General features: G+C 41.7%; 1 protein-coding gene and 1 long non-coding RNA gene across 6 annotated transcripts in view; one reads left to right on the forward strand and one right to left on the reverse strand.

Moving 5' to 3' along the window:
- map7d1a (MAP7 domain containing 1a) overlaps positions 1-9808 on the forward strand; it is a 40405-nt gene extending 30597 nt beyond the window's left edge. For 4 of the 5 annotated variants that reach the window (XM_018699901.2, XM_018699905.2, XM_018699903.2 and 1 more), the window contains 8 exons: positions 40-322; positions 1118-1298; positions 2733-2837; positions 4533-4583; positions 4671-4725; positions 5775-5856; positions 6236-6474; positions 8818-9808. In XM_018699901.2, the coding sequence (XP_018555417.1) occupies positions 40-322; positions 1118-1298; positions 2733-2837; positions 4533-4583; positions 4671-4725; positions 5775-5856; positions 6236-6474; positions 8818-8828 (1007 nt within the window). In that variant the 3' untranslated portion in view covers positions 8829-9808. The remainder of the gene's footprint in view (positions 1-39; positions 323-1117; positions 1299-2732; positions 2838-4532; positions 4584-4670; positions 4726-5774; positions 5857-6235; positions 6475-8817) is intronic. The other variant, XM_018699902.2, reaches the window with a different exon arrangement.
- The window catches only part of LOC108899465 (uncharacterized), a 33538-nt gene that overhangs the window by 1192 nt on the left and 16107 nt on the right, over positions 1-16239 (reverse strand). The window contains exons 2-3 of the long non-coding RNA XR_001963555.2: positions 1097-1286; positions 136-241 (exon numbers count right to left, since the gene is read on the reverse strand). This is a non-coding gene — a long non-coding RNA (uncharacterized LOC108899465). The remainder of the gene's footprint in view (positions 1-135; positions 242-1096; positions 1287-16239) is intronic.

The raw sequence follows: 16239 nt of genomic DNA on the forward strand, positions 1-16239 counted from the left end.
ATGTTATCTCTGCTTTTGTAACACTTGCTCATGTTTTAGGTTCCCCTGTGGTCCCTGCCATCTTAGTATCCTCAGCTGCTGCCTCACCCCATGCATCAAGCACACCAGTTACAACCACAGCCACTTCCTCCTCACCTGAGCCGAACCATTCAGCTCCTCCTGTCCGCGCAGCGTCGCCGACACCCTCTCCGTCAGCCAAGCCTATGGCAGGCACCAATGACCCAGAGGAGGCAGCTCGCATCTTGGCAGAGAGGCGCCGGCAGGCCCGAGAGCAGAGGGAGAGGGAGGAGCAGGAACGTCGTGAACAGGAGGAGAAGGAGAGGTCAGAGGGTTTAATGTGCCTCAAAACACAGAGCGGGTCAGAACAGGCTAGGTTCTTGCACAGTCAAAGATCTGTCAAGTTTTTTGGCCACAAGAGATGATATGAATTTTAAACATGACAGTTTCACAGTCTAGTGAAAGTAATTCCCAAACTGTGTTCCTGTATCCTCTTTTTTTCTTTCAACCATCACAAACCAAATACATCACAAAGTTTAGTTTAGTTTAGCAGAGTGAAGGTTGTGCAGGGTCTATGTGGACATCTAATAAAATGCACATTTCCAATGTTGGCATTTGAACTGACGCTGAGTTACTGTATGTTTTTTTTTTTCCCCCAGTCATCTTTTATTTATGTATTTGCCATGGTTGGTGATGCATAAACTGCTATAGATTGTTTTGTGCTGCACAGCAAAAAAGGACAAAACAAATCAGGCAGGCTCCATGCTTTGTCAAAGCACATGTTTGTCTGAATGAGACTTCACTCAGCACTGGCTGTGATGTGTGTAGGCATTAAGAATTTGATAGCCTGTTGGCTGATTCTAACCACAGCAAGTCACTATTAAAAGCTTATATGATCTCTTGTTGGCACTCATACTCCCAATTGTTTCCATTTCCATAAATAGTTTGGTTTCCTATTGCTTGTGCTCTAATGTCAATACAGCAGAGACCGTGTAAACTAAAGAGGAAATGTCCTGTCAATGGAATCATTTACATTTTAAATTGTTTACTGCATTCGAAATGTTTGGCACATGATTTTTGTGATAATGCTCATCCTTACCCTGATGCACCACGTCTCCAGGATCCTGAGAGAGGAGCGAATAGCACGGGAGGCAGAGGAAAGGCGATGCAGGGAGGAGGAGGCCCGTGCCATGGCTGAGGAGCAGCGGAAGAGAGATGAAGCCCAGCGGCTGCAGGAGGAGAAGGAGGCCCAGGAGAGAGCCAAAGCCGAGCAGGAGGAGAACCTCCGCCTGCAAAAACAGGTATGCTGAAGTAAATTATCTGCAGTGACAAGGACTATCAAGCACTAGTGTGACAGTTATTACTGCCTTTTTGAGAAAAGGTCATGACACACACATACAAACTCACTGCATCCCCACATCATTCCCAGGCACTTTGCCTATCACACCACAAACCTCCAAGCTCCCCTATCTTGAGTAAACAACCTGTTTGTAGTGTTTTTCGGTGTCACTTGTTTACTGTCTCAGCTCAGCTGTTCACCTCACTCTGACCTCATGTGATAACAGGTTCAGCCAAACACCAGTCCAGTATTCACGTCAGTGGCATGTTGTTGTCCTTAAAGGCAAATATTAATCCAAACTGGTGAGCTAGTAGCTGCAATAACGCAGTCTACATTTCAATTTGTCAGATAACCTGCATGAGTACAATTGACTCTCCCCGTGTTTGTGGATGTTGCTGGGGAGAAGCAGAGGAGACTGAAGACCAGGGGTCAACTACATTTACAAGGGCCAGAATTTTTCAAAGCAGACACTGTAACAGTAGGCCAAACTAGAAAACACTCTCAGTGAGGCAGTTCACTGAGGAGTGATAGTTAAAATCTGTAATTCTGAAAAAGAATGCAGTCCTGATTAGCAGGATTTATGTATCAACTTTAACCATTTTTTAGGCTGTTATCTTTCTGCTTCAGTTGAACTGGTTAAAGCCCAGAAATATTCAAAATAAAATAGTTGGATAACTAATCACACTGGTCGGACTGTTCAGCTCTGAGAGAGAGTGAGAGCAGGCGCAACAGTGAGCAGGAGAGAGCAAAAGAGAGAGCGCATAAAAAAGAGAGCACAAGAGAGCGAAAGCAGTATAAGCACACACACACTGACCCAAATCAACCACAGAAGACACCTTTAAAAAACAACCAAATTCATGTTCTTTTTTAGCATAAAGACATACCGAAACAGCCAAAAGAAAAAAATCAAGACTATGAACACCAAATCAAAACACAACAGCAACACACACAAAAAAATACAGTTCTAGCAGTCTTGATGCTAGAAGCCTCTCTCTTCTGATGTTGTCATAGGGGCTTATCCTGTAGACCTTAACACGATCAGCCCTGGCACTGTCCTGTCTGTAAATGGTTTGTTATCCAGCTCTTACGCTTTGCCACCCCCTTGTGGTCCTCCACAGAAGTGGCATTCGTGGTTAAACATGATCAAATGTAATTATGAAAAGGCTGAAGTGTTGTATTTCTCTTTGAATTGTCTTCACGAGGCCGTAAATGTTGAAAATAGATCTTTTTGGCCCAAAGGTACAGGAAAATATCCCTTTTGTGGTTGTAAACAATAATTGCAGGGAGCAACCACACCCATGTTATGTAAAAGGCATGCTATTTTGGCTGAAGTTTTTTTTCCCCCTTTCTGCCAGCATTAAAATTGTGGCTGGGTTCTCGCCTGTGTGTGTTTCAGAAAGAAGAGGCTGAGGCTAAAGCCCGGGAGGAGGCGGAGAAGCAGCGTCTGGAGAGGGAGAAACACTTCCAGAAGGAGGAGCAGGAGAGGCTGGAGAGGAAAAGGGTAGGGCAATACATCTGTCCTCCCATCATTGTTCTTTCAGCCAGGTTTTAAAGTCACCCAAAATGGAATATTTTCCCCGCGCAGTCTCTTTTAATAGACTGGAAAGAGGATACTTCTATTGCAGAGATTTTCCCAAAAATCCTAATCTAGATTCTTTTGGAGAAGAATGGAGCCTTAAAATACTCCTATATTATTTGATCTGAAAGTAGTTATGTCCCAGCACTGCTCTGAACTGCATACATCTCTGAATAACACAGAATTCTCTCTATAGTCAGTTTACAATATCCTCCCTCAGTGGAGGTATTATATTCTGAGGCACGTTAACTCGGTGGTTTGCCTTTTGACATGACAAAAGTGGGTTTGAAAACTGAGTCCCTGACACCAAGATGAATGATGTTTTTGGCTTATCCTGGATCGGCTGTCTGCATGCCATGATTTAATAGGGCTTAGAGTGTGTGTGAGCGTGAAGCTATATATAAACACTAATAATGGAGCGCTTTCTGTGCCAGTCATCTGTGTGTGGATTTGTGCAGATCTTTGCACACGTGCTGATATGTGTGTGTGTGTGCTGCTCACGCACATTGTGAAACCATGGCCATCTACTCAACTATACCACCCACATCTACAGTAAGCTCAAGCCTCTGTGTGCTAGCTTTCTTTCTTCCTCAACTTCTCTCCATGTGTGAAAGACTCTAATCTAGGCATGCCAGGCCTGGCTGAGGCAGCAAAAGCATGGGTCTGTCCTGGAATCAGCCTGCAAGAACAGCATGTTCTTTGCCCCGAAGACTCCCTGCTTAGTTATACTGTACAATACACTGTCAATGTATTCTACTAAAACAGACTGGCCCACTCTTGTTGTCACCACGACAAAGAGAAAACTGTAGTCAGCAAGCACAGGTGGTTAAAAGTGTCCTGAGGGGTAACACAGCAATTTATTAGACAAAAGAATCTTTAGTCCAGATGTTTTGCAGCCAAACTAGATGCCAAAGCCATGAGTGTATGAGCTGTCCGTGAATAATCTTGGAACTTAAAAATGCTTCACTTTTATGAGTGGCAGCTGCAGTTATGGTCTAACTGTCTCAGGCTAGCCGTGTCCTTAGATGAACGTCGCATCTTGTATCAAACCACTGCCTGTGAATACAAATTAGCCACACAGAGTGGTTTGTATTTTAGCACAGCACAGTTGAATGCTCTACCCTACTGTCCACTGTTTTGCCATCCTACGCTGTTGTTCCAGCTGAATACACAAGTGTTGCTTCATCATCATTGACACAGCCTTCCACCTGAAGACACAAGAGCCTCAATTTGACTTGGTGCATTCACTTTAAGCATAATGGCCTTAGATACAAGTTTTACACTGTTCAAGAGAGACTATGAACGAAATGTGAAACCTCAGTTTCCAGCAAAGCAGTCTGACAAGGTGTGTGGGTTTGTCTAGTCCACTAAACCAGAACCAAACTAAACAAAGCTATTACTGTGGATACTGCATTAATAACTTCCACATTTGATTGGTGTTATGAAAACTGAAACCTTCATTTCTTAATTTTACAAACATCTGCCCAGATCCCTTACAGTGTTGATGTCCTCCATTATAGCACAAAATGCACAGAAAATCTACAAATACACACTATTATTGACATATGTTTCTATGTGGCATTTTCCCCGGTCCTATTAATTTCTTCCTTCTTTTCTCAGCGTCTGGAGGAGATCATGAAAAGGACACGGAAGACAGATGGAGGCGAGAAGGTACATTTGTTCAGTTTTGACAAAAATCAAAAGCCGACACTTAACTTTGCAATAAAAACTGACTGAAGTTATCTGCTGTCTTCACAGAAAGAGACAAAGTTATCCCCAATCATCAATAACAAAGAGGCAGAGAGCAGCAAAGGTAAGCAGAACATCAGTCTGGGCTAGTTCGCCTTTTACAAAACATCCTCAAGAAGGAAAATCATTACCCACCACAAGCCTTTAATTTGCAGCCATCATTTAGGATGATTGGTTTAATTGATCCCCCATTAATGTGTTATCTGGGAAGGGATTTAAAACGAAGTGGATGCTTTGTAACTAGCTGGTTTCCAGAATCCACTTAGAAGTGGATTTCTAACTCTTACTGCTTCAATTAGCAAATCCACAGGAACTGCATAGTAAATTTTAGACCATGTCTGACTCTGTTCATCTGTTATTGCAGATGAACTCCTTTTACTCATCCCACTTTTAGAGTGATAGTTGATGACACATGACTGCACTCTGTTTCTTTTACCTCTTCCATGTGTCAGAATAAACAAAGACACAGCTCTTCGTTGTGCTTTTCTCATTTCCCATGTAAGCCAGATTCACATTGAAGCATTTTGTATAAAAAGGTTATTAGATTATATCTCTGCCTCATATCCTGCACAGCTGCAGTTTGAGTTCTTCTTCTCTGCACAATAGGACCCATGTGTGCTTGCTTCATGTCCAGGCTCTGGGACTGAGGGAGTAGAGAGGAAGAGTGGGCTCATGGCCTGCTGCAGTTACATTTACTATTGACATGAATAATAAAATAAGGACACATGAGATGTTGCACAGCCTCTGCCCATATCTACTCTCCTTACAGCTTGTGGAATAATTCTGTTCTTAACACACCTATATTAAGAAGTATAATACTTGCTCACCCTCCTTGTCTAAGCTTCCACATCACGTACAGTAGATGAGTAAGATGAGGGGGATCAATGTGGTCTGGGAGATATACTGTTTGTGGCTAAGTTCTCCAATGCAGGAAGGCATTAGCCAGCCACTGATGTGGTCAGAAGCCTGGCAGGCATGTCTCCATTCTAGTCAGGGGTGTGGAGATCTGTCTCAACCACAGCCATGTCCTCAGTAGAGTTGAGTAAGGAGGTGGATGATCTGGACTTCACAGAAAAAATACCCTAAATGCCTGTTTTACTTTGTTTCCTCTAGCATCTGCTGACTATCAGCCAAAGCCAGAGGTCAATGTGCCCAATAACAAGACAGAAAATGGACAGACTATTGTCAACGAAAGGTAAAACCACTACCTCTTTTTTCAATCACAGTGAAAGTTTCTTTGCGCTCATGTAAATGCACAACCACTGTGAACAGTATACAGTAACAGTATACACAGTAACTTGTGTGCCAGAAAACCAAGCTGGAAGCGGACTACTAATCAAGTCTGTAGGAGGTTTGCATTGTTGTAAACCTCAACGGAAAACACAAGGAGCCACAGCAAACAGTTGCAGTACTGGGAGAATGAATTGGCTTCTTGAAATGTTTACTCTTTGTATTTGAACACGCTTCTTGGGGTAGATTCCTATAATTGGCAGTGGAATGACTCATTTATTGTATGAGTCATTCTTGCCCATCATAATTATAACCATGTTCTGTTCTGTATCTCCTCTCTCCAGCAGCCCCTCAGTCCAAGTGGTCAATGGGGTCCAGCCTACTAGACATGAAAATGGCCTGTCCACTAAAGGAGACACTGCCCACTTTGAAGATATCATCCATCTCACCAATCATGGCAACACCACTAACGGAGCACGGGATAAGTCAGAGACCAGCATGGCCACCGAACCGATACTCACATTTGAAAGTGAGGAGTCATTCATGAAAAAGGCAGGCCCCATAAAGCCTCAGCATGTTGCAGGTACAGAGTTACAAGCTGGCATACACACACAATAGAGTCTGTATTATAAATAAAGAAAACACAGAAAACACACATTATTAAAGACTGTAGTCCTAAAGTAATCTGAAATGAACATTGCAAATATGAAGGGAGTAGAAGAAAAGGATGTATAAAAGCTCTAAAAAAACAATCACACCAACTTGGCTAGTATAAGATCTTCAGGGAGGGAGTTCCACAACTGGTGGGCACTGTGCAGGGTGGATCAGGTCACAGTTTGTAATTACATGTGTAGGTGAGGTAGACTGGAAGGAGCCTGCTCTCATGTCTATAATACTAATATGAAGCTATGGCCAGCAAGTGATAAACCTAATTTCCCATATAAACTGGAAGCAGGGGAACACAGCTACTGTAGACAACCAACACTCTGAAATCTCACAAATTAACACATTATCAGAATCAGAATACTTTGCACCATTGCACCAACAGAAGGTAGAAAGAGATTTACTGTGCACACCTAAAAACTATGTTAATATACACACGCATACACCACTACCAATATTTACAATAAATAGTACATTAAAAAATAATATAGAAATAAAAATAGAAGAGCATCGCACAGGCTCTGTATAGATACTGTATAGACTCCTAAGACTAAACTTAAACTTAAATTATAGTATATAACACCTTTCAAAACATTGTTAAAAGTGCTTTCCAGTTAAAAACAACACAGTATAGCATAGAAAGGGCCTAAATTTGGATATAGTTCAAGGTTTGATCCACAGGGGAAAAATTCACAAGAACATGCTTACTTGATGATAAAAAAAAAAAAAAATCAAAATTAACTTCAGATAGTGTCCTTGACATTAGAGGCCAAACGGTCATATTTTGAGTGAAAGAAACTGGTTATGCGCTTACTGGCTTTGTTTTCTCATCTGTCCCCAATAAAAAGTAGCTGCAGACAGAGCCATGGTTCATTTGCAACGAGCTTGTGTGCTTATTTTCACTGAGCTGGTTTTACACTTGGCCAAGTTCACATTACCCAATAAAGACTACAGTAAAAGCTACCATAGTTAGTGCTGTTGTAGACCACGAAGCTGAACTTGTACTTCATCTAACACGCAGGTCATCACCCTGGTAATAGTGAGTACCCCCTGTGGGGAGGATGGTGTGGGATCAAGACTCCACTTACACTCACAAAGGGGTGGAGATGGGGTATGGAAGACATGCTGTAGGGAAGGGTGAAGAGAAGCGGGGTATCTTTATACTGATGACAGCTTTTTTTCAGCAGCCCCACTGACTTGGGCCTGTACCCAGTGTGGAATTCTTGGAATGGTTGAGGCAATGAGGAGACCCTAGCCACGAGTGCTTCACTGCCAGGTTTTAGAAACAGGACTCCGATGTAATTAAGCACCCTATCACCCCTCGCTCAGCCTCCTCCCAGCGGCACCGTCAGCAGCATCTTACTCTTCCTCTTCCCTCTAGATCTTAACCTTCACCTGTTCGCCTGGAGACAAGCCAGTCGTCATAAATATTATGTAAAGCAAACACAGGTCAACCTTTGCTAACCCTCTTAATGCCTTCCTTAAAATCATACTTTTTGGCTCTTTCTGAAAGCTCAACCATATAAAAAGTGAACATTCTCTCTTCTCATTTTCACTCTTGTAAATCTGGATACTTGAGACGACTTTGACCTGGCAAGACATTTATGATGTGGCCTATGATCGGCAATAATAACATGGGAGACTATTTAATGCTACCAGCGGAGGTCAATTTATTTTGAGGCATACTTCCAGGGTTTATTTGAATGTTCATACTTGTTGAGAGTGTGGCCTCACATGTGCTGTTGTCAATCAAATAATTCAGTGTTACATCAATATTTCAATTCAATTCAATTCAATTTTATTTATATAGCGCCATATCACAGCAAAAGTCATCTCAAGGCACTTTTCATATAGAGCAGGTCTAGACCATACTCTTTAAAATAGGTATTTACAGAGAGAGACCCAACAAATCCCACCATGAGCAAGCACTAGGTGACATTGGCAAGGAAAAACTTCCTTATAACTTCCCTCCAATAATGTACTTGTTTCACATGTTGGCTGTTCCACTTGACTCTCACAGGCCTTTCCATTCCCCCCATATAACCAAGACAGTAAAAGTTTATGGGCTCCTGCCTCCTGCAACATGTTCAACATCCTTCTACATTAGCTATTGTCAGCAGGTCAGAGGTTTACAGACCATGTCATTACTCAGGTCATGACCTTGATCTGGCCAGGAATTAGACAAGTTTTGATTAATCCTCAGTGGCTGCTGCCCTCCTTCTTAACCTTAACCTTAACCCTCTGCTCTCTGCCTTCCTCACAGAGGTCCTGTGACATGTTCCAGTGTTGAAGCGCTCGTCGCCTTAGGCCACTGACCTTCCCCTGCCCTGCCAACACTCGCATGGGGAGCCCTGTGACCTGTGCCAATCAACAACCTTCTTCTAAGCTCAAAAAAGCAAACAGTTCTCTCTGAAGATAAGTGGGCCGCAGAACATGACAACCAAGCTTCGCGAAAGAAGAGAGAGAAAGACATGACAGGATGAAAGTTGTTGCTGCGTGCAACACAGGTGCAACAGTGTTAACATTTGTAAAGATCTTTGTGGCACCGATTCCAGGCACCTTACTCGACAGTATCATCCTTTGTACATTACAGTAGAGCTGAGTAATTATTACGATAAGTTGAAAAAGAAGTGTATGTTTTCTTTGTTCTTTAGTTATTTAACTGAAAGAGAAATTTAAAGACTGGGTACAATTTTGTGAATAATGTAAATGAACTTTGTGTGTCAGACAGAGGAGGAAAGGATCTGTGGAAGTTGTATGAAAGGGAGTCATTTTATGCAACTCTGCAATGAGTAGGCCTAAGTAAAAACCCAGGTATTCTACATCCTGGTCTGTAAAAAGCTACCTGTAACAGTTTTTTGTAAAGTTAAACTGAGAAATCTGGAGAGAGATTTAAAATGTAAGCTCACATGCAATGGCTTCTTACTGTGTGTAAACATACTTTCTGTTCATACCTAAACCTCAGCTATGATTGATTGTATGCAGAACTGGATGTAATAATGAGTGTGCAACCTCAACAATTAAGAAACCAGAGGTCATCTAAGGTCAAACCTCTTAAAATAGGGATTTACTCCACTATTTAACAGTTTTCACATGTGCAAGCATGACTCAGTTTTCTCTCATTTGCATTGAGATTTCATGGACTCATATGTATTTGAAATGCTGGTGCGTGTAAATGCTATAAATATATTTTGATGTGCGTTACAAGGTCAGTGGGAGTATCTTAAGTCTTATTAAAGACAAGCTGTCCAGTCTGTGGTCTCATCATCTATTTGTCCTGAGTAAATATGGATTTGATGTATTCAGGGTTTATTTGTGAGAAGAGAGAAAAACAGTACAGATGTTCTGAATTCAATGTTGAATCTCAATGTTAAACATTCTCAGGTTCATTGATCTGAACCAGGCAAAAAAATTGACCATCATTTGTTATTAATTTGACAGTTTGGGAACGTTTTGTACTCTAGTTGACTTGTTTACTCCTGGGGCTCAATAGTATTTTGACTTTTGAGGGGGAAGTACCCATTACCACTGAAAGTCGTGAAGGACAGAGTGCATGTTAACTACAGGAAAACAGATTTAGACGATGGTACCAGAAGGCAGGCCGTACAGTTAATGTTCAAGGCATGTGAGTTGGCTCAGCTGTCCATTTCACTTTGGGTCTCCTTTTACAAAATCCCTACAGGGGGTACATGCCACTGTATCTGCTGCCCCCCTTTCGTTATATTCTGTTGGCCAGTGGGATGCCTGGCACACTGTGTCTCCAACCTTCTAGGCAGCTGAATTGCATTACAAACATGATTTATGTCCCCTTCTACCAAACACTAAGACATGCTGCACTGATCATCATCTAGAACTTATATGATTTAGATGACTTATGGCTGCTTGTGAAACATAACTGTAGTGGAGCCCAGTAGAACGAAGGACTACAATTTATTAACTTGAACCTGTGATATACAGTCGGTCTCTTAACTCCCCTTGGGCTACATTAGATTTGGTCACCATGCAGTGGAAATCCCTGAACAATGCAACTCTGTTTTAACTATCTTTGAGAGGGAAGGGCTTTCATCAAAATGAAACAGAAACCCAAAGACAGAAGAGAAGGAAAAGGCTAAGATTCATCCTTAAGGAGACCAAACATGCATGCGACTAAGATTTAAATTAAGTGAGAACTAAATTTTCTAAGCTATTAAAATGATGAAATATGGCAGTCTTCATTGGAAATAGTGTTACAATACTATTATTCCTACAAGCTATCGCTCAATCAGTTAAAGGCTGGCAAACTTAAACTTTTTCTGACGCACCAAAATGATTTTCCAGTTACAACTACATCACTGCTTTTTCTTTTGACATGAAATAATGAGGCACCAATATGACCAGAAATTTACAAAGAGCAAGATGTTAACCCCTGTTGACACATAAGTGTAAGTTTCGACAACATGATCTCACTGGCTCAATATGTTTCTACTGCAGTTGTCCTCATGAGAGCCTGCTGTTAAAAGCTGTATTCATCAACCCCACCAGAGGGTGCAGCACTGCAGCACGGAGGTAAAGGCAACATGTAGCCCTTATCCAGATTCATGTCTGCTCGTCAGTGTGATAAAACAGTATGTCAATACTGTAAATGCTCATATGTAAATCTAAATGTCTACGTGATACAACTGCAGAGATTTGTTTAAAAATCACAATGACTGTAGTTTTGGATGCACTTGATGAGCTAGTCAGTCCCTGGTAATGTGTAGTACTTCTCAGAGGGGACTTGAGGATTAGTGGGCACTATTTTTAGGGAGGTGTCAGCAAGGCCGTGCACAGTTGCAGGCTGAGTAGTGCCAAGTTTCTGAATAAATTCACACAAAATGAGGACTGGAAAAAAAAAGAATGAAATAATTAGAATTTATAAATGGAGAGGGTGATCCAAAAGCCTCTCATGATCAATGAGTGAAGTGCTTTCTGTCAGTTAAGGTTAGTGGCAGGCAGTTGGATAGTTCTGGAATAGCCTGGCTAGCTGGCATGTCGCCCCCCCACCCCCCCATTCGAGCCACTTTGATTGATGGGTGTGTTATCTCCTCAGCCTGCAAGTGTGCTGGAGGTGTCACTACCCGGGACGCTATTCTTATTCTCCTCCTCACTGGGTGAGGATGATTAACTTCTTGTTAAGGTTCATATATATATATATATATATATATATAAATAAACACACATCCTGCCATATGTGAGGATTTAACGGGCATGTTGTCAAACCTTTGTGCTAAAGCTGCTCTTGTCTCACCCTGTGCGGAGTATGCAGCCAGCCAGCATTTGGACACGTGCTCACTGTTGTTTCAGTCATAAATCTCTGCACTTGAGGACTGTGAGGAATCTTGCAAATGTCTCAGAATGGCAAGTGTGCCCGCACAGCCTCCATTTTAAACAAGATGGGAGGAGGGGGGGGTTAGCATTGAGTCAGAGAGAGTTCCACTCCAGATAAGACCACCACTGCTACAGTTATGCGTGCATCACAACCATCAAAGCCTATGAGCCCAACCTCTGTTCAGTGTTTACGCACACACTCCCTCCCCCTCTCACACTGAACTGTCTTTATCTGCACAGCAACAGGCTGTCTTCACACAGCTGCTCTCAGATGGCAGTACATTAATGAAAGGCCACAGAACGGCCGGCACTCACAGCAAGCCTGTTTCTTGATCCCAGTCGGAGCTGTCAGAGCTGGGCAACCTCTCAGCTATTCCGATGGGAGATGGCAAGATTTAGAGCGACCCCCATTAGACCCCTATGGGGTCTCGATACCAAGAAGCTGCCCTCTGAGGTTGCACAGAGAGCCCAAGGCCTCACATCCCATCAGGGGTGGTCACTGGGGACACAGAGCAGCTGAGTCTAAATAGGCAGCTGCTGGATCATTGTCACAACTTGTCAGATATGGACACTCTTTGATGAGGTCCCTCCTGAGTGTATGATGTTCCACCAGACCACCAGACAAGTATCCAAGAAGTCTGACCTCAATGGTGCACTCTGTAATCACATTATTGTGAGCAGAGGGCATGCAATGTTTCCTTTGAGTAAACATGAATAAAAGCATGCTTGGAGAAAGTGGGAACAGAGTTATTGGACAAGTAGGCATTTATTTTATGGGTGCATCTGCTTGGCGGTGGACTAGTACTGAGATTCTTTTGATGACTGCTAATAGCAAAATGCAGTCCTGCATAACTGTGTTACTAACAAATGTTGCTAGTATTGCACCATAACAAATACCTTGTGATCCCAAAAACAAATACTGCTCCCTGCTAATTGCCCAACTTCTATTAGCAATCTCTTAAATAATTACATTGTATTATGAATATAGACAGAACGAAAAAGAAAACAATAGTGAAATGTAAACAGTACGCTGGCAAGCTCACGATGATAATGCAACCATGCTAGTGTTTGGCAGGTAGAATGTTTACTGTGTTCATAGGTGTGTTAGCATGCTAACATTCGTTAATCAGCACTAAAAACAAAGTACAGGTGATGATGGGAATGTCAACAGCTTTGTTGTTAGGTAGACATAAACCAAAGAATTGCACAATTAAATTAAACAAACATTTTTGACCTGAGGATAACACTAAGGGAAAAGTTAAGGGATCACCAAAGTTAGTAAAATTTATCCTGAGTGGAACATGAATGTCCAGTAGCTGTAAAGACAGTTCACTTAAAACACAAATGTTAACTCCATGATTTCACAAGACGAAAAGTCAGGGTATCACCAAAGTCATTAGGCTATATCATCTGGGAACCACAAATCTTAGTTTTATTTCTGTTCTCTTTTGTGCCAATCCATGTTGCCAACTGAGATATTTCACTGCATAAGTAAAAACTTTCACCTGCTAATGGCTCTAGAGAAAAAACTAAATCAGGGGCTCACCAAAGTTAACATGCTTCATCCTCTAGGAACCATGAATGTACAAAATTTTCATTGTTGAGACATTTTACTAAAGGTCATGTCCACCTCACGATGGTGCTAGAAAAAAGTCAGGAGATCACAACAGTCAGAGGGCTTCATCCTCTGGGAACCAATCTATCCAACTGTCATGGATATTTCAGTCTGGAAAAAAGTAGTGGACCAACTGACAACAGATATGGCCGTCCCTAGAGTCACACTGCTACTGTGGCTAGCGGCTAAAAAGCAGGATAACAAACTACACCCCAGAGGTTTCACATTTAGAGAGCGACACAGGTTTAATTTCAAAGATCTGTTATCTCTTCATCTTGGAGCTGACAGTTTTACAGCATCATCTCCAATCAGCACACAGAGGACAAGCAGCTTCAATTTTGCCTGCTTGCAAGCTTGGTTATTTTCAGTTCATGGGATAACTGAGAATTAATCCCTGGTGCACGCTCTTTGCCAGCTACAGTAAGGGCCTTTGGATTGCTGTTTTTTTTTTTTTTTTTGGTTCCATTTGGATGGAAAACTCTAAAACAGAGGCTCATGAAGAGTAACAGAGGGAGCCAAATATGTGTAAAGTAGAAAGGGGATCCTCCCTGGTGTCAGTCTGTGTTAGTATTGGCTCCGTGAGCTAGGACCCCTATAGATGATTACTCTAGCTTTTGTCTTGTGTCTGTGTGAAGTATATCCTCACTACGCTAATTTGTTGTGTTTTGGTTGCTGTGACACACCGGACAATCGTAGCCACATCAGATTAAAACTATTTTGTTTTTTTTTTCCATTGGGAATTTCTGTCTGACTGATTTAATGTTGAGAGAATTTCTCAAATTTAAAGTAGCTTTTGAATTAGACTGTCTTTTGTCACATTTTCTGCTCAACAACAGTCACGACCTCCATAACAAGAACATAAAATATTGTTGCTAAGACACTAAATTTTGTTGTTATTTATTTATCTTGCATGGAAGAAACTACATGGAAGGATTTCCAAGACTTTTTAAGACTGCGTTCATTTATTCTCAAGGGGTTAATGAGATGTGTGTGTGTGTAGATGTCTGCATGCAAGGTTGTGTGTGCATCAGAGTGAGAGACATAGGGTGAGGGACAGTGTGTGAATTTGTATTTGCATTCCCACACTTCTGTTTGTATGTGAATGTATCTGTATGTGCACATACTGACTGTTTTTAAAGTGTGTAAGTGTGTGTGTGTGTGTGTGAAAGAGGCAGCAAGCGAACGTGTTTGCATGACACATGAGAACAGCCGTTTGGGACCCCGGAGAGCAGGGAGTGAGGAGCGAAGAGGGGGGCTGAAACTACCGTTCGCCTGGTGACAGTGGCCCTGAGTTGTCAGCGCTGTCAGAGTGAAAGCATTCAAGTGGTGGAAGGCAAGTTTAAAAAAAACAGTGACACATTTCTGTTTCACACCACACTGGGACAAAGATCAACCTCACTTTGACAAAGTGATGGGAACTCAACTGAAAAAGAGACTGAAAATTAAAAGAAATTTACATAAACTGCCATAAAACACCAGGTGAGCCTGTCACATACGCTGAGGGGAAAAAATAAACACTAACACCTGCATTTCACTTATGAATGCTCTTGAACAAAGCTCTGGTTAATGAGCTAATTTAACCAAATTCTTTCCGAGCATTACTCTTCCTCTGTGATGTTGTGCTTACGCAGTGTGACTCTTGGCTTTGCCTCAGTTTGATTGTAGTTCTCACAGGCATAGAAAAACAATGATAGCCTTCTGCAGAAGTAGTAAATGTGACAAAAAAAAGTCAGCTTGCCTGACATTTTTCAGCATCAGTGTGACTACAGCAGAAAAAAATATTTATGCAATATTCTTTTATCCTTAAAATATGACCAGGTGCCAGATGTTTCTCTTCAAAATTTACCAATTACGGGTCTCGGGATACTTTCTATAAATACTATTACTTAAAAACAAACAGAAATCAAATTACATACAATTGTGAAAAAATAGTTTTAAAAGTTCTAAAAGTTCAGTTGTAAGCAAATTAAGTGGCACTTCTGAGATTTGATTTATGAACTGTTCCTCTAGGGGAAAAAGAGTAAGGACTTATAATACAATATATGAGGGAGATTATTGATATTATCCTTCATTCTTCAAACTAATCTCTCTGCAAAACACAGGAAACAGTTACCAGCTGTGTTGCTGTGGGACTTGTATAAGAAAGACTTTAGTAGCTGGTGTATCTGCATGAATGATTCTCCGGCATCCACCGAATAGTAGTGTGACAAGTTTGACCTAGTTAATATGCACCAACAAACACTAAGCTAACACTGAGAGTAACTTAGTATTATGTTGTAAATCTGTGAAGGAGCTAATCATCGTCTTGATTTACTGAACATTTCTCTCCATTGATCCCAGTGGGGACATCAGGCACAGCTGGTTCTCACTCTGAGAAGTGGAAAGTCCCCCCTTTTTTGCGCATCATTGTGCTCATCCCTTTTTTCAGTTTCTTGCTTTTTCCCTCTCGCATGTGAGAGGAAGCCAACTCGCCAGCAGTGTCAGCTGTCTGGGTCTTTGGTTTGATGCTGCCGGGTGTGACGTGGCTGGGCCTTTTTCTGCAAATTGTTGTCTGTGTGCAGATAAGTGAAGATGACTGATGGTTTCTGGAGGTGGCTGCTTCTGACCTACAGTCTTTTTACAGTCAAGGGTTTCTCTCACAGTGACAGAAAATCCAGAAATGGTTTGTTTAACAGCTTTGTGTTCATGAATGTCACATGTAAACCAATCTAACAAGTACAAGTG

This window comes from Lates calcarifer, linkage group LG15 (genome assembly GCF_001640805.2).
Source record: "Lates calcarifer isolate ASB-BC8 linkage group LG15, TLL_Latcal_v3, whole genome shotgun sequence".
In the NCBI taxonomy this organism is placed as follows: domain Eukaryota; kingdom Metazoa; phylum Chordata; class Actinopteri; family Centropomidae; genus Lates; species Lates calcarifer.